We start from the raw sequence: 23,414 nt of genomic DNA, 5'->3' as shown, positions 1-23,414 counted from the left end.
ATCCGAAGATTGCCGATCTTGCACGAACGCGTGACGTCACCAGAGAGGGAGTGAGCTCGGCTGAAGCAGACGGCTCCTAGCATTTATATGGGAGATTCAGAGAGCGAAAGTATATTATTACTTTTAGGAGGGGGAAAATATTAATTGTCATCCTCCAAGATGGTATTGAGGCATCCTTTTAATGATTAGTAACATAATTGAAAACGCGCTACTTTTAAAAGGGCGCAAAGTACATGTGAAAAAATGTATTTCGAAAATCCATATTCCTGAAACTTTCTGACCGATGCGCTACAAAGAAAGTTGCGTGTTCTCCTTTAGAATTTCGTCATTTTACAAATCGTAATATAATTTTAACAAAAACGTGGCATGCTAAAGAAGAATTAAAGAGTTTTAAAAAATAATTGATTAATAGACTTAGTTTATTTTACTTCGCTTATCTGTTACATATGGCTAATCGCAAAGATGAGGATCCGTGATGATATGATGAAATTGGTGAAAGGAAAGTAGACCCGGGCCCGGGCGGGGATTCGAACCTGGGGGCCCTTGGCATCGTAAAGCGTTGTGCTAACCACTTCGCCACGGAGGTCAGCATTACCAGGAAATAAACAGAAAATGGCAATCATATGGCATCTATGTTTTAATATACGAGAAACATTTGCGAGGAGGTTATTGAAGTAACAAATAATTATTACATTATTACTAGACGTTGTGATGAAAATTATTAATATACCTATCTGAAATATCGGGAGTTGACCTTGCAGTCTCTAAATGTACTTTTAGGGTTACGCAAAACCTTTACTAAAAATTGCTAGTGTAAATTTATAAGCTATTAAAATTTAAAACTTATTCCTGTTCGAAAAAAGAAACTTCCAAGTCAAATTAATATTTCGTATAAATACATATATATTTCTCTTTCATGAGGCCAAGAGAGTATTTGGAGGTGACGGTGGCTTGGGAAGGCTATAGACCCGGATCTCGATCTGCAAAGGGGCTTCCAGTGGGAAAACATTGCTATGAAATAGTCCAGAAGAAGGGGCGAAATGATTTTAAATGGCTTAAGAATACAAAGATATAAGTGGACATTTGACAAGCTTAGTCTAAAACTTATAACTGAAATCGTACGTGTGTGTGTGGCGCGGGGGGGGGGGGGGGCTGGCTGCGTGAGGTAACACAGTGGAATATGATTCACAATACTAAAATTAAAATAAATATGTGGGAACAATAGAAATCAAAATATGTTGCAGCTAGTGACGGCGCAATACGCGTAGTAAAGATGGAGGGGTAAATCATATTTTCCCGGGGCAATCATGTTTATTATTCCGTTACATACGACACAAAAATGCATATTTTGGCTAAAAGAGCTTTCATTCATTTATTTATTTTTGTCGTTTTACTGGGGGAAGATAAGAGAGAGAGAGAGAGAAATTGTCGAACGAGAATAGGGGGCGTTCTTGCCCCCCCCCCCCCCCCGTAGTGTGGTCACTGCCTATAGCTATTCTGGAGAAGAATGCACCAATTAATACGCTATTAAATAAAACAGATACTTTTAAAACTTTTAATCAAATTATTTGTGAACTATGATTTAAATTTAGAGAGAACACATACCTGTTTAATTTAATTTGGATGAGTTAACTTCTGAAGCCTGCCATTTCCGAGCCTTCTTCCGGTGTAACTGCACTGCCCTTTGAGCCCTAGCTGCTGCGTTCAGGTGGCGGAACGAGCAGAATACTAATTAAAACAAATATGTGAGAAATATATAATATATATATATATATATATATATATATATATATATATATATATATATATATATAACACACAACGTGTTGAAACTATTGACGGCGCCAAAGAAAAGACAGAAGAGAAAAATGGAGAGTGCAGTGATATTTTACGGGAAGCAGCAGGCACGTATCCAGGAATTCCTTTCCTATCTAGTGTACACAAAACAATTTCCTAAAGGAGGGGGATGGCTCGAACCCCTGATCCCCACCTTGGATAAGTGCCATTAACAATAATAGGGTTATAGAACATTCTCCGTCTTGTCTCGATAATTATTCCTTTCCTTAAATTATCGTCACTTTATTCAAGAAGCCAAAAACCTAATTTTATCAGTGTAAACTGAAAAATTTCCTTGGGGAGCGGCTAGGGCCTCGAGCCACCTGATCCCTACCTTGGATACGCGCTATTAACAATAACAGGCTCATAGAACATTCTCCGTCTTGCCTAGATAATTATCTCTCTCAAATTATCACCATATTATCCAAGAAGCCAAAAACCTAATTTTATCTAGCGTAAACTGAACATTTTCTGAAGGGGGGGGGGGCTTGAGCCCCCTGATTCCCACCTTGGATACGAGCTCTTACCAATAACAGGGTTATAGAATATTCTCCGTCTTGCCTTGATAATTATTTCTCTCCTTAAATTAACGTCTCATTATTTTATTTGACACCACAAGAAACAAAAAATCTCATTTTATCTAGTGTAAACTGAAAACTTTCGGGGGGCTCGAGCCAACTAAGCCCCCCCTTGGATACGTGCCTGGGAAGCAGTCACGTTTATTACACCCTTACATTTACATACAATATTAAAAAGTTCTGCTTTTAGATCTCGCACAATGCCTTTTCACAAGAAAGGGCAATCCCGCATTTTTATATCAATCAAGCTGTGATATTTTAGATTTCTTCCGTTAGTTTTCTGATAATAGTTTTTACAGCTTTCCATAGCATTTAGGCATGATTTCAGTTGACAAGAACAAAATAATCTTATTTCAAAACATACAGCAAAAAGAAATCCAAGGCGCTTAAGTTAAAACTCACTTACATTGGAAGCCTGGAGAGAACAAAACAGGGGTTCCTTCGTAACACGATTTCTTGAAAACCATTTTACACATTTAAATCAACTTTGTGATAAATTGATTAGAAAGGATGAATCTTAACAGTAAAAATTGTAACTTTTCCCCTGCTACTATATTTTAGAAGATATTCTTTGTCAAATATCTCAATATTTGCATAAGGAACCAGCCTTTTCCGTGCCGAGCTTCTCGACGATGACGTCATGCATCCACGGACAACTGCGCATTCGATCTGCGCCGCCGAACGAGCACCCCCTGGAGTAAACGACACAGTCAGAGTGAGGCAGGCACGACATGTGCAACTTGTGCTAATCCGGTATGAAATGTTGCATGGGTTTTTGGGGGTTCGTTTCCAACTGGCACGTGTCACTGTGGCTTGTCACTTTAAACTAAAAACTCCATAAGAGCTTATTGTCACCAACATAAGCATTCCCCCACCCTCAAGGGGGTAGGTGGTGCCAGAGTACCTCCTAATGTGTCCTCAAAAAATAACAAAATATAGAAACTACCATTAAAATAATATCCGTCTTGAAGAAATTAAGAAATTTCATTTCATTTGCTTTTCTCTCTCTCTCTCCAAAACAATGTATTTTGCTACAGTAATCAGAGTTCGCACTTATATCTCTCCAGAGCACAGAGTTGGTTGTTCTGTACCAATATTAATTTTCAATTATTTACTTTCATGACATAAATAATATAAACATCGACACAGTAAAACCTGTACTATAGAGATAACGAATACTCAGACTAGGATGTTAAAATTTAATCTTCATATACCTAATAGTTTCTGGGAAGAAGAGAAATAAAATTACAATTAGGCTAACATGGTCCAGATAAGCAATTGAAACTCTTAAGGCAACGCCAACTAAATTAGTCTTCGCAAGCCTGTGGTCGCCAATTTATAAGCAATGAACTTGGACAATATGCTATGCCTCTGTATGTACACTATCAAAGAAAGGAAACATTATCTTACCTAATAACTTTATTCTAAAAAATTACAATAAATAACAAAGCATACAATCTGGAGTAATGAGACAATGAAAACAGTTATTTAGAACCGCATGTTGTAAATACCCTCTGAGGAATCGTCGTCAAAAGTTCTAGCTGCTTTGAAAGGCTCTGGATTGGCTGTAACTTCTGAATGGTATAATTTAAATTCTGCACCATGCCATTTCGATGGTATACACTGGGCTTCGGTTAATTCCACAATTACATTGGCCAAAGTTTGTGCAGTTTTCGCGAGGAAGTCTGCATTTGCGAAGTGCACTTCTTCATTGTTGGCAGCTGAATCACATGTATAATGGTAACACTTCTGCATGATCCCGCGATATGGTCCTGAAAAATTGCATTTTGAAAAAAAAAATACAATTATTAATCAACTCATGTACGCTAGATGTTTTTATTGACTAATTTTTCATTTCACAGTCGGCCTCTAATTCTGGTACCCGGCTTCGAATCCTGGCCTGAACATGGGTGTTATTTGTGAGTGTGTCTTCATCCATTTCATCATATCGCCCTCATCTTCGCGATTAGCCACAGATGATAGAAATGCAAAGTGAATATACCAAATCAATCAGTCTAACTTTGCTAATATTACAAAATAATGTAGTTATTTAGTAAGCATTTACTTTGTACAGTGCCTGTTTCAGTCAAATTGCCTGCGGAACTGCTGCAAGTGCAGGCGGAAAGTAGATGTAATATCCGTATAACTGGCAGTAGCGTAGAATGGACATTCAGGGTGGGAACGCCAAGTCCAAAGGAAGGGTCGGCTCTTTTTTGCTTAATAGTTTACTTATGGAATTAGTCGCCGTAGGTATTGTCTATTTTCCTGAAGTCAGTCGGGTTCCGATAAAACCTGGCCCAATTGGTATACAATTTTGTCCCCCAAAAAAATTCCCGTGATGCAGGCCTCACTATGCAACAAATGTTTGGAACGCTGGTGTTTTATACGTTTTTATACAAGGAAACCTTTCGGCATGACTCAAGTCATTAAAAAACCTACCTGAATCACAAACATCTCTAGAAACAACAATACACGTCATTGTTGTGCAGTGGCGTCTCGTGGCCTCAAATTTGGCCGGGGCTTATTTTTTTAAGAATTTAAAATATAATGACAATTCAAATGAATTACAAAAAATAGATATTTTTCTTCTTCTAAACTACAAAACTGAACTTATTTTTTAAAAAAAGTATTTAAAAGGTGTTATATATTAGTTTAAGTTATGAAGCCATGGGCTGAAACAGCCATATATATTATTGTTGTTATAGTTACTGGTTGTTGATTTGATATACATGTGTTATGGAGTTTAATATAAAGATGTTCGAACCCAAGTGTTTCATTAAATAAGTTCTTTAAAACAATACACGATAAGTGGCGACGATGGATTGGATACATTTGTGAGTTGAACAATTAACAAGATTGTTGTAGTTGAATAGAATAATCAAATCTACTGTAAGAAGTTTGAAAAATGAATACGTTGCCATTCTTTGAGTCCTATGAGGTAGGAAGTAATATTAAAGCTTATGTGCGAAGATTTGATTCATTTTTGAAAGCACAAGAAGTTAAAGAAGATAAAAAGGTTCATTTATTGTTATCGGTGATTGGAAATAATGCTTATGAGGCATTGTATATTAAATTAGCTCCAAATGATCCTAGTAGTTTTCCTGTCGAAGTTTTGCTGACAGAACTCGTTGATATTTATGAACCTAAAACAAACAAGTTGCTTGAGATATATAAATTTAAAAATGCTAAAAAAGAGCATGGTGAATCAATGGATGATTATATATCACGAATCAAAAAGTTGTCATTAACATGTGGGTTTAAACCAGAAGATTTTGATAATGAATTAAAGCAACAAACAATTTTTGGACTTGAGGAAGGTACATTAAAAAGGAAGTTAATTATGGAGACTCCAAAGACGTACAAAGATGTTTGTGATTACATTAGGAATCATGAAGTACTAGACAGATTTGGTAGCCATATTCAGCAAGACTCAAACATCCACAAAGTTAACACATACACACCAAGAAGTATGTACAAGAACAAATTAGAGGTAAAGAAATGTTATAAAGCACAATTGCAACAAGATAGTCCACGGAATTTTAACTGGATTTGCTATAGATGTGGTTCGAAAACAAAACATGGAGCTGAAGGTTGTCCAGCTATGGGGAAAGCTTGCAGATTTTGTGGCAAGATAAATCATCTTTCTAATGTTTGTAGATACAAGAATGAAATAAAAGATGTAGATAAAAGATCATCTGGGAAGAAGGCAGATTTCATGCATCAAAAACAACCTAACTACACCTCAAGGGCTGTGCAATATTTAAATAAGACTACATCTAATGTAAGATCTTCTTCTACACCCTCTGAGGAGGAAGATGCGATAAACAAAACCCAAGGTAATAATTTTGACTACAGTGGAAGCCAGCACAATATATTCAGTATAAATGTAATAAATACTGTACAGCATAAAAGTGAAGAAAGTAGCAAGCATGTTGAGGAGTTATTATGCAATGAGATTCAACCCTTACATGTTCAGCTATATATCTGCAATGAACCAGTTAAATTCATAGTGGATACAGGAAGTTATGCTAATATTCTACCTAAGAGTAGTGTATGGAAAAGCAGCGACGTTTTACGATTGAATCCACTCAAAAATGGCTATGGTACTATCACAGGAGAAAAGTTGAAGTTTGAGGGTCAAATTTCCTTACCTGTAAAGTATAACTCACTGAGTTATGAAATGCCGTTTATAGTAGGAGATTTAAATGATTTAAAACCTATACTTGGTCGAGCAGGATTGCGTGTTCTCTTTGGCGATTGGAGAAGAAGTTTGGTAATTGATACTGTAAAAGGGCAAATAGAGGAAAAGGATTGGAATAGTATTACAAGGAGCTTGTACACAGACACATCGAATGGGGAATCAGCGAAGTTGAAATCTGATATTTTAGTAAAATTTAAAATTTTGTTCAATAATGACATTTCGGAACCTATAAGAAATATTAATGTTAGAATTCCATTGAAGCCTGGATTTGTACCTGTGAAAAGGAAAGGTTACAATCTACCTTACTTTATGCGTGATGAAGTAGGCAAGGCAATAAAAGATTTGTGCCAGCAAGGAATCTTAGAAGAAATAGAAAGTTCTGATTGGAGTAGTCCTGTAGTTCCTGTGCGAAAAGCAGATGGAAGTATTCGTGTATGTGCTGACTATAGCAAAACTGTAAAGCCAAATGTAGATACTTTACAATATCCACTTCCAACTTTTGACGAACTTTATCATAAGTTAGGTTCACATAAGTGGTATACGAAGATTGATCTACGTTCAGCTTTTCATCAATTATTAGTCGAAGAAAAGTCTCAACGTGTTCTTACCATTGTAAATGAAGGTCATTTGTATGTACATAAACGTTTACCGTTTGGAACTAAAATAAGTTCTCAAGTATTTCAAAGAGCCATGGACACAATACTTGGTGGTATTGATGGAGTGGTATCATTTATTGATGACATTCTTTTAGGAGCAGATACGTTGCATGACTGTTACAAACTAACTGTATTAGTTTTGGAAAGATTGATGCAGTACAATGTGAAGGTAAATTTGCAGAAGTCTGAATTTTTTGTTCATGAAGTAAATTTTCTAGGAAGGAAATTCACGGAACATGGAATTTTACCTACAAGTGAACATGTTCAGGCAGTGTTAAAATGTAAGGTGCCTGAGAATAAAAAGGAATTGGCGACATTCATGGGTTTAGTGGCGTATCATGCACGATTTTTGCCTAATTTGAGTTCTAGGATACCTAATCTTTATTTATTGCAAAGGAAGAATGTACAATGGTTTTGGAACGAAGAATGTGAGAGGGAGTTTCAGCTAGTTAAGCAGCTATTAGTTTCTGCACCTGTTTTAGTAGCATTTGACACTCGATTGCCATTAGTTTTAGTCACGGATGCAAGTGGCTATGGGATAGGTTGTCAGTTGACACATGAAATAGAAGGAGTGCTGAAACCTATTGCATGTTTTTCAGCTACTTTAACAGATAGTCAGAAAAGTTACTCTCAAGCTGACAAGGAAAGTTTGGCCGTAGTGGAAGGTATAAAACATTTTTATATATATTTGGCAGGAAACAAATTTAAAATTTTAACAGATTCTTCAACAGGTAAATCGATATTAGATCCGGACAAAGCAATTTCTCCTGCAGTATCTATGAGATGGCAAAGATGGAGGTTACTTCTAGCAAATTATGATTATTCCATTCATTACACGAAGAATGTAGGGATAGCTGATGTCTTGTCCAGATTACCTGTGTCATGTTTAGTGAATGAAGAAGAGGATTTACCTATTTATTTTTTGGATAATGAGACATTGATGAGTGAAAATCCTTTAAGAGTTGAGGAAGTAATTGAAGCAATGAAACAGGATGAAACATTGTTACTAGCATATGAATACACAGTGAAGGATTGGAGGAATATAACACGTAAAGAAGCTGATGGAGAATTGAAAATTTATTCTCAGAATAAAAATGTCTTAAATTGCAATAATGGAATGTTATGCCATGGTGAGCGAATTGTAGTGCCAAAATTATTGAGAAATAAGGTTCTACAAGACTTGCACAAATTTCATTCTGGAGTTGTGAAATCCAAACATGTTGCAAGAAAGTACTTTTGGTGGCCGAGCATGAACCAGAATATAGAGAATTATGTTCTGTCGTGTGATGTGTGCAGAAGACATTCAAGAGCACCAAATAAACAAGAGTATGTTTCATGGAAGCCTGAAGAGGAACCATTTCACAGAGTACACATAGATCATTTTTTCTTCCATGGATATAAATTTCTTATTTTAGTGGATGCATTTAGTAAATACGTAAATGTTTGGCAAGTTGTTCATTTAACGGCTGAAGAAACTGTTGAGAAGTTGACAAATCATTTTTCCATATTTGGAATACCAAATACCATATGTTCTGATGGTGGCCCACCATTTGCCAGCAGGGATTTCCAGAGATTTTGTAACAATCATGGAATAAAATTAATTCACAGTCCACCGTATAGACCATGTGCAAATGGAGAAGTTGAAAGGCATGTACAAATCATCAAAAGGTACATGACTTTAACAGGAGAGTTAACAAAAGGCAACGTCAACAGACGCAATGCTTATGTGGATAAATTCTTAAAGAGAATGTTGTTCTATCACAACAATACTGTAAATGTGATTATGGGGAAATCACCAAATGAAATTTTATTTTCATACAAAGTAAACGCCAATAAATTAATTCATAATGATAGAACAAGGGTTATTTATGAGGCAGAGCATTATAAGAAAGGATCTGGAGTATATTATTATTGTCCAGAAAGAAAGCAGTATGAAAAAGGCGAGATAGTAGGACAATTATCGCACTCAATTTTCAAAGTTAAGAGGGACAATTACACAAGAAATGTTCATTTTTCATTTTTGAAGCCAGAGATTTCCAGAAGGAACGAGAGTGGAAGATATGGTAATGGTGAACGCTCGACACGATGTACTGAAGAGTTTGGTGGTGAGCAAAATCAATTTGCTAACTTGGACTATATGGAATTACCTTCTGTGGCTCACAATGAAGAAATGGAGCAGCAGAGACAAGGAGGTATGCAGGGTCTGGAGAAGCCAGGATGTTCGAAACAAGAGTCCACTACAGCAGCATCATTTCCACGAAGGTCTGCAAGGATACATAAACCACCTTGCAGATATGAACCAGTTTAGAATGGTTATAATTATTATTATGTTTCATTTTGCAACCAAGGGGAATATTGTTATATATTAGTTTAAGTTATGAAGCCATGGGCTGAAACAGCCATATATATTATTGTTGTTATAGTTACTGGTTGTTGATTTGATATACATGTGTTATGGAGTTTAATATAAAGATGTTCGAACCCAAGTGTTTCATTAAATAAGTTCTTTAAAACAATACACGATAAAAGGCAATAACAATTCATATGAATTACAAAAAACATGTATTTATCTTCTTCTAAACTACAAAATTGGACTTATTTTTTTAAAGAATTTAAAATATAATGACCATTCACATGAATTACAAAAGAAACAGGTATTGCTGTGAAACATACCTTTCTACGAACGTCGGTTCTCATTTAAACAAGAACTGTGCTCTCCTGTTCTTCTGTTCAGCAAATTTTGTAATTATATTTTTTTATTAATTTTGTAATTATTTTTTCATTGAAGCCCTCTAAACCTAATTGTTTAACAACAAGTTTTTCTTGGTCACTCAATGTCTGAAATGGTGTTGCCAACAAGAAATCCACTTTGTTCATAGCGAATAAAAGCCACCACAACGCTACAGTACAACACGCGGGATCGAACGAACGCGACGCTCCGAATCATCATCCAAACCCATTGCACCCCTCCCTTCGCTCTCTCTGCTAGAACGTGACCTTCACTGTAGCGTGTAGCGTAGACCATACCTTCCTCTGCGTCGAGCCCCGAGATGATAACTGACATCAATGCCGCTAGGAGCGCTGTCGTATCCATTGCTGCTGACGATGAACTTACGTCGGTAAAAATCGCCTTTTAAAAGATATTGTGATAGTTATGTATTATGGTGATTGAAAATTACGTCAATACGTCCGTTTTTCTTTAGGGGCTAAGCCCCGCAAGCCCAAAGGGACGAGACGCCACTGTTGTTGTGTATGATCCAACTTTGATTTGGTGTATTTTACTTCGCTTTTCTACCACCTTTGGCTAATCACGAATATGAATATGAGTGATGACATGATGAATTTGATGAAGGAACACTCACAAAGAACACCGATGCCCAGGCCGAGATTCGAACTATCGTACAAACTACTGACGTAACAGTGCCGATTAGTAATTCAGACCACTGTTTATTGCATCTTGAGAATACTGATAAACATTTCTAAATAATTTTGTCCAGAAACCATTCCATGTTAAGAGTTTTGAAACGAATGCTAAACATTTCCATTGACACAATATTAAGTAGTTAGATACTAAAGAAAAAATAATTTAAAAAAAATAGATTTGCTGGTTAAGTGGTAGAGCAGCCACAGGCTGAACTTCTACCACGAGGACTTTATTAACTTGTATAACAAAACTGTTTGTTCTTTTAGTTTTTAATGCACGTCACTGTTCCAGCGATAAATTTAACAATGCAGTGGTCATTAAGATTTGAATTTAGTAAAGTTACGTCAGTCAAAATTGCATATTGTAGCACCTCACAGTACGAGCGTGAAGAAACTGGTAGAAATTCTACTGCTGTCGTCTGCGTCAGAAGGCAGGAAGGGTTACATGATCCCTACAAGCAATCAGGTGCTCTGTACGCTGGCGTAAAAGAGAGTCTTTCGCGGGTACTGGAGAGATCCAAGCATTCTTCCTGGCAGGCCGAGCCCTCTACGCCAAACCTTCTTAGCGTCCGGTCAGCAAAGGCATAGGAAAAATGCTAGAACGAGAGCTGTTAGTGGAGTGTTGTAGGCGGATCGCGAAAAATAGCTATAGTAATGTCATAAAGGTCAAACATATACATATAATTAGTTAAGTTTTACTTTATACGAATGTGTGGGTACAAGCCGTCATTGATTGCATTGTAAACACAAGAGTGCTTTACTCCTTGCGCGGTCCAAGGTTTGCTCTTTGTTTACAAAACAGAAGATTTCCGAGAGGTGGCGTTGTAATCAAACAGGATGGATACTATCAGTACACAGTCTAATTTTACAGTGGAAGTCGCTTTTCTTATTGTATTATTAGCATTTTACCAACTAGGATGACGTTTACACACAATGAAGTCAGTGGCGGCTTGTAATCACACATTCGCGTTCATCTCGAAAATGGCTCGTTTGCAGACCGATGTTTACTAAGAGTTTTTTGCTTCTATTATCGTGTACTTTCACCTGTGTCAGTTTGCGCTATTTCCTATGAACACCCTGTATATAATGAAATGAGCAATTGCTTTCTTGGTTATTTTAATGAGCTCATGAAAGACTTGAAAAATTTATTTGAGAAGTAAAGAAAAAGGGAAATTTGAAAAATTAAACTTCTATATTTTATTATATTTGAATTCTCCAGCCACACCAACAGAGTCTAAAGTGATATAAATGTGAAAATGGAACAGCGACTTACCTGTGTCGGTGAGCAAGATTGCTGGAAATGATTCATCTGGCAACGACGTATCATTAAGGAACCAAAATCGTGCGTGGTCACTTCGCAGGAAATCCACATACCGAGCAAGCACAGCCACATGTGGTAGTTTGTCAGGCAGATCCAGTGTTAGCAAGTTCAGCTTGAAACCTCTTGCCTCTATGTAATCTACAATACTTTTTTTCATTGGTTCTTCGGATGTTTTCTGCAACACCTGCCTTACTATCCTCACGTACTTGTCTGTTTCTGGTTCCACAGATTCATCCTCATTGTTGGGAACTGATTCGGTATCGAAAATCTCTTGGAGGTTCTTGTCCTTCTTGGTTGGAATGTCTGTTGATCCTTCGTTCTCATCCGCTGGTGAATCTTCTGTGTCTGGTTCGTCATCAACCATACTGTCTTCTTTAATGTTACTGGCTTCTGTCAAAACTTCTGCGTGTGGCTCCTCGGTAGTGGTCACATTCTGCTTGAACATCAACACCGATTCCTCAGGTTCCTTGTCAATATCGACCAACATGTCTGTGTCACCCAAAGGTTCCATGATCATGTCTTCAACGAGATCATCTTTGGGTTTCGCCTGTTCCTGCAGGTCTTCAAACCTCGTCTTCTCTTGTTCTTGACTCTCGAGTATCTCCTTGTTGATCTTGTCCGCTGTTATAATTCCACCTGGTATCTTCAGACTACCGATAACGGCATAAGGGCTGAGTTGCGGTGGTGGATGACCATCCCCATTCACAATATGCACAGGATCACCGCCGCTGGACCAGTGTCGAGAGAATACTGATGCTAGTTTCCTATCAGGATCCCTCCTGTATATCGCAGCCAAGAAATCTCCTTTGAAATGATTGGCCTGGAGTTTCTGCTGGAATCCTGGAAGAACCTCTCTCCATTCTGGAGGTAAATCTTGTGAATAACTGCTAGTATTATAGTTCGCTATTGAATCCAAGATGATGGCCCCTTGAAATATTGGCCACCCGTGAGCTTCTAGGATAAATGGAGTTAGGTAGCTCTTAATAAACTCCATACTACCTTGACAGCCAGTCTCCTCATAGTCGAAAGCAACGAAAATGACAGAGTATCGCGGTTTACAGCTGGATGAGGTCAGAGACCTCGCAACTTCTAACATAACCGCAAGTCCAGACCCGTTGTCATCGAAGCCTGGAGAGAATTTTGTGGTGTCCCAATGAGCACCTATGAGAATAATTTTATCTCTGGACGTTCCCCACAACTCTCCTGGCCAAATTCCGATTATATTGTTGCCTAATGGAAGAGCGGTACCACTCTGAAAGGAAAAAGAACAACAATAAATTTCAGTGCCCATGAAAAGTTCTTCATCTCTTCATTAAGGAATTTACACTCTGGGTATGATATAAACAACAATGTGTAATACTCTAATTTAATTACAACAATTTCCTGACATCATGAATATATAAAATTTAGTAATAACATTGCAAACTCAAAACCGTCTCTGTGTTAGAGTGGATGCAAAAAAAAAAAAAAATACAATTGCCATTCTTGTGATGCCTAATGTTTTCCAGCAAATCTCAACATACAAATTTCGTTAAAGGTATGATACGTAATATATGTGCATCACCAAGATTACTACCACTGCAAGTGTATCTCTGTGTTTAAGATCATTGAGTGTTCTTACAATGTTCTAAAATAATGTCTGAACTAATCAAAATTCAAAACAAACTGGTTGGTTCTTTGCATTGAGCGAAAGAGCTAGAAAAACAGTACAACGAAATGGCTACTTAAATAATTTTTGTAACGGCTGAGTTTAACAGCTTTAATGCAGTTAATGTTTTACATCAAATTAAAGTTCATCCTAATCGTCGCAATCGCAAAGAAGCAGAAAACAAAATATCTGAACTGGTGTCCACGCCACACCACGTTTAGGTTAAAGTGTTCAAATGGTGGTTACAGACATTTTTGTGTTATTTTCACATAAACAGGGTTAAACGTTAACCACAATGTGGTGTTTAACATCTGGAACAACTGTCTGTGTCGCTTCGAGACCAATTTTTACAGCATGTCTTTTTTTTTTCAGAGGAAAAGATGAAAATAATATATTTTGAATCTAAAGTCCAGTTAGGCATGTACTTACTTTTTTTTTAGTTACTCAAGCTTTCGGCACATCATGAGGCTGCTTCAGGTATTAAAGGAAGAAGTCAAAGTTTAAAACGTGTAAAGGGTAAGTTGGGTCAAAAGGGGTTAAAATATAAGGTAAAAGACAATGCAGAGTGTCCTGTCACTTTCTTCCTACGCAATCTGAGGCTGGCGACTGTCTTATTCAATATGGCTGCCTAGCAGACAGGAAGTAAAGGTGGCTACACTTCCTGTTGGGCACTTGTTCATTGAGATATGGCTGTAATTTGTTTTTATGGATTCTACACTGAAAGAGTGCACTTTGTGTTAGTAATTCTTTTCTTTATCTAATGGTTCTGCATTCTATTTTTTTACTACTACTACCAAAAGAACAAGTACATGCCTAGTGTCAATTGTTTCATGTTTTACCTTGAGATCTAGTTGTCGTGCCTCAAATATCTGTATCCCAGTTTCCAACTTGTACTCGTTGAATTTTCTGCTGATGTACTTCTTCGCAGCTTCCTTCAGTGTTCGGTTTGTGAGATGGTGCCTGGGGTATGTGAACACATTGTCCATCATGGACATAATCTTGGTTTTGTCGACTTGTGGGCGTTCGGTGGGTACCTTGATGTAGCTTCGGGTCTGTAGCTTGTCATCCTCCACCGGTTGATCCGAAGAAAGGTCGGTGTTATACTTTGCATTTGTCCTCGCATCTACTGGTTCCAACAAATATGTGGAATTTCCATTACTCAACTGCGGTGCGGATCTGCTAAGTGATGTCGTACCTAGATAGGATAGAAATACAAGTATTTTATACATATCATTCTCAATATGTAACAGGGGTGGTTTAAACTCCAAAACGGGGCATCCTTGATTAGCGCCAAAACCTACCTTGATATTTGTGATTACATAAGTGTGGCTATTTGTTTGCATTTTTTAAAACTGCTTTTAGCAAAGAAAGGCTAATGGGGTCTCGATTATGATGGGATTCGAAACACCATGTGCTTCCATCGGGTGCATGCCTATTTGTTTTGAAAAAAAGTTGGATTTATTGTTGATAAGAATTAATTCAAGTTACTGTTGCATAACATAAGTATATTGCAAAATCATGTAGCAATTTAAGCTGAGATTATTGTTATTTTGATGCTCTTATATACCTACAATAAAGAAACTGTTATTTAACAGTAACATTTAAGTTTTTTTTTAATAAGGTTATTCTTTTGCCTCACTAAAACCGTGGGTTATGTTTCTTATTTGAGAGAGATGAAGAGTAGGTGTATTACCAGATAATTTTGATTTGTATTTTTTCTGTAATGTCTTAACTGAGGTGCATATTGTATATTTATTGTATAAATGGGTATAAAAGTGATGTCAATAGAATTGATTGATGATGTGATAAAATTTGTGAAGGGACATTCACAAATAACTCCCATGCCCAGGCTTGGATTGTCTGTATTTCATCAAAATAAACATCAAATCATGTATAAGAGTTTTGTTACATGGGCGTATGCAGCGGGGGACAAGGAGGTTGACTCCCCCAGGGTGGGGGGGCGAGTGGTTTAATTTTTTTTTTTTTTGTTATTGTTGTTCAATGTGCTTCTTCACGTGGAAAGTAAAATTAATGTTATTTTCTTTTCAATAATTCAAAATAAGACATTGCCCTTACGAAATGGAGGTTTGAACAAGGAATGTAATTACTTGCTACTGGAAATTTGTGAAAGTAACACACATATTCATTGGTGAAGTTTCATCAGTCACTCGCACACACACACGCCACACATCGTTTGAGCCTACCTCCGTTGAGGAGTGCTTAACATACCGCGCCGCTACGACGCCAAGGGACTCTGGTTCGAATCCCGATCTGGGCATGGGTGTTCTTTGAGAGTGTCCCTTCATCAATTTCATCATATCGTCGTTCATCTTCACGTTTAGACAAATGTCATACAGGCGTGATACTTATTTACTTTTACGTAAATTTTAAAAAGTAAACAATCAATATATCAACAATAAACAACAATAATGTTTGTCGATGTTGCCCCCCAAAACATATCTTCTAATATTACACAAGTACAATAATATGAGCAAACCATATTCTCCCCCCACAGAAGAATGACACTGTTTCAAACATCTCGCTACGACGCCAGGGGTCCCGGATTCGAATCCCGGCGTGGACATGGATGTTTGTGAGTGTCCATTTATCAATTTCACCATATCACTCGTCCCCATCTTCGCAAATTAGCCAAAAGTGGCACAAGAAGCGAAGTAAAATAAAGCAAACCGATCAATCAATCACATACACTGTTTCAATTTGGAGACAATGAGTTACAATTTTGCAAAATATCGATGCGACGTATTTCCGCACAGCATGACCACCATAACAAAATTAAGATCGGGGCAATAAGAAAGTGGTCAACAACAGTCTGCTGGAGCTCGATCTCACGCGGAACAAAGGCAGCCAAGAACAATGGATTGTTCTTCTCGCTGTACATGCTTTTGACCTAGGCAGTTTATCATGCTGTGTATCATTGTGACTCCGGATGCTGAATCCATCCGCTCTTCGCTCCAGGAAAACTATCTCGGCAGTGAGCCAGCAAATATTTTGCATTGTGTCCTGCTGAGGAAACTATTACCTGCAGTGTTAATTCATTAAGTGAAATTTCCCTCTTTGCAGGGAATTTTAGGTAAAATTTTAAGTGATAAGGGAAGTTTGCCAGGGTCACTTATTTGAATTTTTTTAGTTTCCTCATATCTTTCGTCGTGTAATTTATCCACCAAATAAAAACAAACCGAAATTAAGCATCAATATGTCATTTGCAAATAACGAATACTTCGCATCATCTATTGAAGTTAATTTTTGTGGCCATTTTTCGCAAAATTTTCAATTTAATACCAACCATCTTCATCTAATGTTATTCCCAAATGATTTTCCTTCATTCAATGAATCCAGCCGACCACAGTGGTGGAGTGTAGTATATCTCAACTTCCTACGACGCAAGGCTTCCAGTTTCGATTCTCGGCTTTTTAACTGATGTTCTTCATCATAACATCACTCATTCTCATTCACAAGTGGAAGAAAAACTAAGTAAAATAAACCAAATCGATCATTGTATGAAACCCATTTTTCTGCGAATGGGTATTTTCTATGGATCAACAAATAATAATAATATTGTTCTCTGAGGTTCTTGGCAACACTGTCACTAGGTAGTTCAATAGTTATCATAGCCTGCCATAAAGGCTAGTCTTTATTATGGAAGATAATGGCTGTATTGTCTTTCTGAAATATGTTACACGTGTCGGGTTAATGGTACTTGTAACTAACTGCATTTCTCGGTAACATTTCAGATTCTTTTATAATTTTCTTTCAAATTTTCCTAGCAAGAAGACTATTATCGTAAAATTTTGGCAATCATTGTCACACGAAATTTGGACCTTCCTTAACGTAATGGGCACTGTTTGGATTTCGAAAAAAAAAATATTTATGTTGAAAAAAAAAACAACTTAAAAACTACCTTATGCAAGCATGCGCTCTTCCCATGGACAGTGTATACGAGCCGTTGACAAGCGACTGTAAGTATCGTAGATCAGTGGGAATTAATCTAGAAGTAAACCGGAAGGTTAGTAGAATGCATTTAGGGACTTCATTTTAATGCTAAGAGAACCAAACCTGGGCCCGCGTTATCTTTCTAAAAAAGGCATATATTGAACAAAATCTTAAGTAAAAATCACATTCGTAGCATGATGAAATAATCGCAATAAAACAAAAGGAACTTTGCATGGGCGTCAGGAGTGGGGTCGAACGGGTCGGTGGACTCCCCTGGAAATTGACATCCTTCATTTAAAGATACAAGTCAGCCGAAAGTTTCTTACTCTTCTTGTTAAGAACAGAAATAAAGTTCATTTAGTTAGTACTCGAACAGAATAAACAAAATAAAAATGCATTTGATCGAAAACATTCATCCAAAGAACAAATGGTTCCACAGTTTTCAAAATTCTAATAATTACATTTGATTGTGAGAGTTCACACAACAAACTTTATGAAACAAAACAAAACAAAGACGTGCAAAAGTTAATATAAAAATGCATTTCAGATACTAACTGCATAAAATGGAAAATAGTTCTGCTGGTATTCACTCGTTTGGTGGATCGAGTCTCCCGATTTATATAATAATAATAATAATTATTATTATTATTATTTCGAAAAAAATGTTTTTGTTAGTTTATAATATATATTATTGTATAATAACATTTATAACCGTGGTAATAATAAAGCGTGTTGCTTTGTTGGAGGCTAACTTTGAGCTGAAGACCTATACTTTGTGTGTGGATTTCATTTTGTGCATTTGTCTTATCTCTTTTAATATCGCACTAAGATCTATGTTAATAATAGTAATAATAACAATAAATAGCAAATTTCAGGAACAAGACATATTATTGAATACAGGAAGATATATCCTACATTGTGCATATTTCAATCTGTTGAATTTATAATTTATAAATTTATAAATAAATAGCTATGAAAAAAATTGCAGTTGAGTCCGGTGACTTTTCGCTCTCCCTGATGAAAAATGTACCTAATCGAAATTTACTTTACTATGAGACTTCATCAGACTCAATTAAGTATATACCTGGTTATTTATAAGTAGACCTCGGATTTTTAGGTTCCTAGAATAGGCTCTAAAAATCTTAAAATAGGTTCGAAAGACCATAAAATAGGTTCGAAAAATCCTAAAATAGGTCCTAAAAATCTTAAGTTAGGCTCGGCTCGAAAAATCCTTAAGTAGGTTAAAAAAAACTTAAAATACAGTTGTAGTTCAAAATTCCTGAAAAATGCTGATTTAGTATAGTCCCCTCCCCGGCAATGAAAATGGGACACCTCTAGCCTGAAATACGCACAACGTTGCATTCGTGCACAATTTTGCAACGTTGCATTCGTGGAATGCCCCAGTACCGACACTACTAAAGAAGCACATTGGCAGATAGGGATACACAAAAATTGGCAAAAGTTCGACAGTTAATGCAGTATAATGATGCCATTAGTATCTGTCTAAAAAAAAACTGAGGGTCTTAAGGGGATAATTGCCCCTGGCCCTTATGTAGTGTTGCCACTGCCACCCTGCCTTAGTATATCGCATATACTAGCATAGGCGCCGAATCAATGGGGTTTGTGGGGGCTCGAGCCCTCCCCCCCAATGTTAATCTAATGTATTATTTTTCTTCTCTTGTAAAGTTTACTCTGAATTGTGCAACATGAACTTCACTTTAAATACACATTTGAAATGTTCTAGACCATCAAATTTGGGGGGCTGAGACCGCTAAACCATCAACTTTGAGGGGGGGGGCTATGAACGGAGACAGCAAAACACATGACTTATTACTATATACTAAGTATATAATTATGAGTATTGTTAACATTTTTACTAAAAAGAGTTTCAAAATAACGAGGTGATATGACAATTATACCAGTATGTTGTTTAGTGAATTCTGAACAATTTAAGGTCGTAAACAAGACTTTCAGGCAATATTGATATGTACGATATTTAGTTATCCTCGAAATCTCTTCCTCTTGTCCAAAGAATAAGGGGGAAATAATTCTAAAATCTTTGAGTTTATTTAACACTGGCTTACATTAAAGTACGCAAGGAAAGCTTATGAATAGTCTGTATTGCGAAAGCCGGAACGGCTATAATCAAAGGCATTATTGCTAAAGCACATCGTGCTATGTGTTTATTTATTATTGCAAAATTAAATTTATAAAGTACAATATTGTAGCAAGAACAAAAAAGTAAAACTATTTGCCTGCGATTTGAGTTAGCATTTATGTAAATAATTAAATAAAACTGTTAAATATTGTAAATATTCGTTATTTTTATGGGTACGTCAACACTAAGGTTCTTTGCACCCGTCACATGTCCTTTCTTTACAAGTCTGTTGCGGACATTAAAACACACCCATGCCCTCGCCGGGACTAGAACACGAGACCTCCGGATCAAAGCGAGCTGAGCCGACCCAACACGCTCGGCTACCGAGGACGGCATAAAATTGTTATGTTGGTCTCTTAATGTAAATACATAGCCTACTTTTAAATAAAAATTTTAATTGTTATCTAAAAAACAAATGAGCAGACACACGTTTTTCATGTTACATTTCATTTGCATGAGGAATATAATAGTTGCTTAAAAACTGCTATACGAAGATGTAATTTTTATTTTTTAAAAATGTGATATCATTGATCAGAGCCCCCACCAATAATTTTGACAAGTCGGCGCCCTTGTATTAGTCAGGATAGCTTAAATATTGTCAGTGGTTGTCCACATTCCCTCCAGACACATTCTACGATCGTGCACAGTGGTGACATCATAATTTATTTTTTTTGCTGTCTAACAAATGGACGGCTGTAAAAAATTCAGATGGATCAATTTTTTTTTTTAAAAAAAAATAATCATATATTTTATTTTCATCGCGAATACATTTTGAAAGGGTGAGTCGGAAGCTAATGGAATGCTCTTCCAGACTGACTACCAGGCTACTGGCATTTTTTCTACACAAAATGTTACCCATAAAATTATTAAATTTGAAATCAAGAGAAATCCTGTGTTTACATATCCTTTCGTATGAGCTTAACACCATCAGTACATATATTTTATTTCCTTTATTTTCCTATCTTGGAACCTAATAATCACCATTAAATGATTACGAAATTAATTTACTTTCAACAAAAATGTCTCTGATATCTACAAAATCATTATGTACATTATTCTAAGAATTATTAATTTAGAGTGACTTAAATCAGCGATTTTTTAAAAAAATCAATCCACCTTGTCACTAGGCTATCCTAGGCTATAGCGTGGGGACCACAAGTCCAGGGGGCAGCACAAGAATGAGACGCTGAAGCCGCAGTGACGTGCCCAGGATTTTCGAAAGGGAGGGGTTACGTGTACCTTTTTTAGTACTCAGCCCTCATCTTTGCCATTTTTTTCTGTCTTTGACGTTCTTTTTTTTTTTAAGTACTGAGCCAAAGGGGGGTTATAACCTGTAAGCCCATAGTGTAATACTGCTCATGAATGACGGATGGAGACTCAACAGACAGGTGACTCTGGAAGGTTCTGCCATTGGCTGGGCTTCTGCGCTGGTCGAGCGAGAAGTTTAGCGTGGCAGATCCTTGCCGACTACGAGAGACTTCTGACGTACTGGACACTGGCTGGACAGGCTGAGTATATTGCATTACGGTCTATCGCCCTTTATAGGCCCTCATGGCCGGGTGTAATTTACCTAAAGTCTATTGATTTATTTTGAGTTCTTAAAAGTGCAAGAAAAGGAAATTGTTTTAGTTTAGATTTTTTGGTGGATTGCTCCGGGTCATGTTGGCTATGGGGGGTTTTGGGCTGGGTTGCGATTTGCTCTGACTCGTGTAGCCTTTACTTACTGACTGCTGACTATCAAATGGGACAAATTAAACTAGGTTAACTTGGAGATAATCCATAGACATTTCTGTTGAATTAATTGTATTTGGAAAGTATAAATACTAATATGTTTTGTAATAAATATTGGGTTAACGAATATTAAGTTCCAATTGTATACTTTAAGTACCTAATATATGATCATCCACTGCGCCGATAAGACAATCCTCGTCTCACTTCTTTGGTTTTAAAGGGGAAACAAGAGACGTAGAGGATTATAAGAGCAGAGCATGGTTTCATGCTGGTTCTGTCTCTGGTACTTGTGTACAATTGGCTATCAATATATCAATATTTCTAGGTTGGTTAGATTGTAAAATGGTGCGGTTATATGGCTACCTCCCGGAATTATTATACTGTAGATATTAAGGGAACAGTGGATGGGAGGAATTTTGGTCCGCCTTTTCCCCCACTTTCATCAACTCGTAGAGAACATTCTGCTTCGCAGTTGTTAAATGAATTTGTTGGACCCTTACCACACACTCCAGAAAATGCCCAAGGACGACAAAGGGAGGGGGAAGATTTAGAAACGTACGTAAAGGTCCCTTGTAAACCCCGGTGGGTGAATAAACGCCCAAGTAAGCCTTTGGAAAGTTCGTCGTCGTCTGATGAAGACGAACGAGTATTATATAATAGGTCCGATTTGAGAAAGTTAAATATGGAAATGGCCAAAGAAAATTTGACTCAATTAATAGCTACCGTACCTATAGTTAAGGAAATTAATGCTGAAAGCCTGTATAGAATTTTGTATGTATTGCAGGGTATTAAAGACAGAAAAATGTTTCCTTCTCACGAGATTATGCTCGCAGTTTTACCAAAATTAAATACTGAAATGGGTAAATTATGGATGAAATGTATAATTGAAAATATCCCTTGGAATGATGTAGTTCAAATGATCTTAAATAAGTATGCTACTTCTATTGGGAGGCAGTATTTATGTAATAAGTATGTAATGGGTAATCAAAGAGACAATGAAACTCCATTAGAGTATTTAGACAGTAGAGTTCGAGCTGCTAAGATTTTGCAGTTTGATATTGATGAAAGTACATTTGTAAGTTATCTTGTGGATAGACTTAAACCTCAGTATTCCCAAAAATTGTATCTAAAGGGGATACCTAATACTTTAAATGAATTGCAGAACGAGTTGAAAGTTTTAGAAAAACTTTCTTATTTGTCCAAGGATTTTTGGGGATTACATAATATCGAACGACAATTCAAGGCTAAAGGTCATGCATATACGCCCAAATATTGTCGTAAATGTTCAGCAAATGATCATTTTGAGCGATGGTGTCCGATGCATGTGAGAGGTGCTCAACTTGCTTTGCAAGGATCACGTAGTGACATAGGACCCAGACAAGGTGGTGAAACTAAAGTGACTGCTGTGTTTCTTGACTGTAAAATCAATAATCTGAATTTTTTGGCCTGTTTAGATTCTGCGTCAACATATAGTTTAATTAGTGAAAGTCTCTTAGATCGAATAAAGACTAGGGGAACTGTTCGAGAATGGGATCTTGATATGCAAGTGATAGTTGGTAACAACAACCTTATGAATATTAATAAAGGAGTTATGTTAAATGTTGGTCTTGGAAATTTATCGTGGACCACAACTTTTCATGTTTGCAAAAACATACCTCTAGACTTAGTGCTTGGTGTGAGATTTCAGAAACAGTGCTACATGGTGATTAACTATTTAGAACAAATTGTTGATTTTTCCGGAAGTGATGAGAAAATCCCTATTAAATGGACCTCTGAAAGCTTATGCAAAAATTTTCGTGTTTTACAGAATATAGGTCAAAGACAAAGACAAGATCGTCCTTCATTACCTGTACGTTCTCCTGCCCAGGGTTCAGCTAGCACAGGCCGAGGTGTCGGAGCTCGGTCTTATCA

The 23,414-nt window shown here is 36.8% G+C and overlaps 1 protein-coding gene across 1 annotated transcript in view; it reads right to left on the bottom strand.

The window, feature by feature from the left end:
• Positions 1–3,825: 3,825 nt before the first annotated feature.
• LOC145989686 (uncharacterized) overlaps positions 3,826–23,414 on the bottom strand; it is a 29,786-nt gene continuing 10,197 nt past the window's right edge. Inside the window, exons 2-4 of the mRNA XM_083124950.1 lie at positions 14,503–14,858; positions 11,968–13,267; positions 3,826–4,186 (exon numbers count right to left, since the gene is read on the bottom strand). Of these exons, the coding sequence (XP_082981076.1) occupies positions 3,903–4,186; positions 11,968–13,267; positions 14,503–14,858 (1,940 nt within the window). The 3' untranslated portion in view covers positions 3,826–3,902. The remainder of the gene's footprint in view (positions 4,187–11,967; positions 13,268–14,502; positions 14,859–23,414) is intronic.

Source organism: Lepisma saccharinum, chromosome 1 (genome assembly GCF_977018435.1).
Source record: "Lepisma saccharinum chromosome 1, izLepSacc3.1, whole genome shotgun sequence".
NCBI lineage: Eukaryota > Metazoa > Arthropoda > Insecta > Zygentoma > Lepismatidae > Lepisma > Lepisma saccharinum.
The sequence above is the reverse complement of the archived record's forward strand: the minus strand, read 5'-3'. Positions and strand labels throughout refer to the sequence as shown.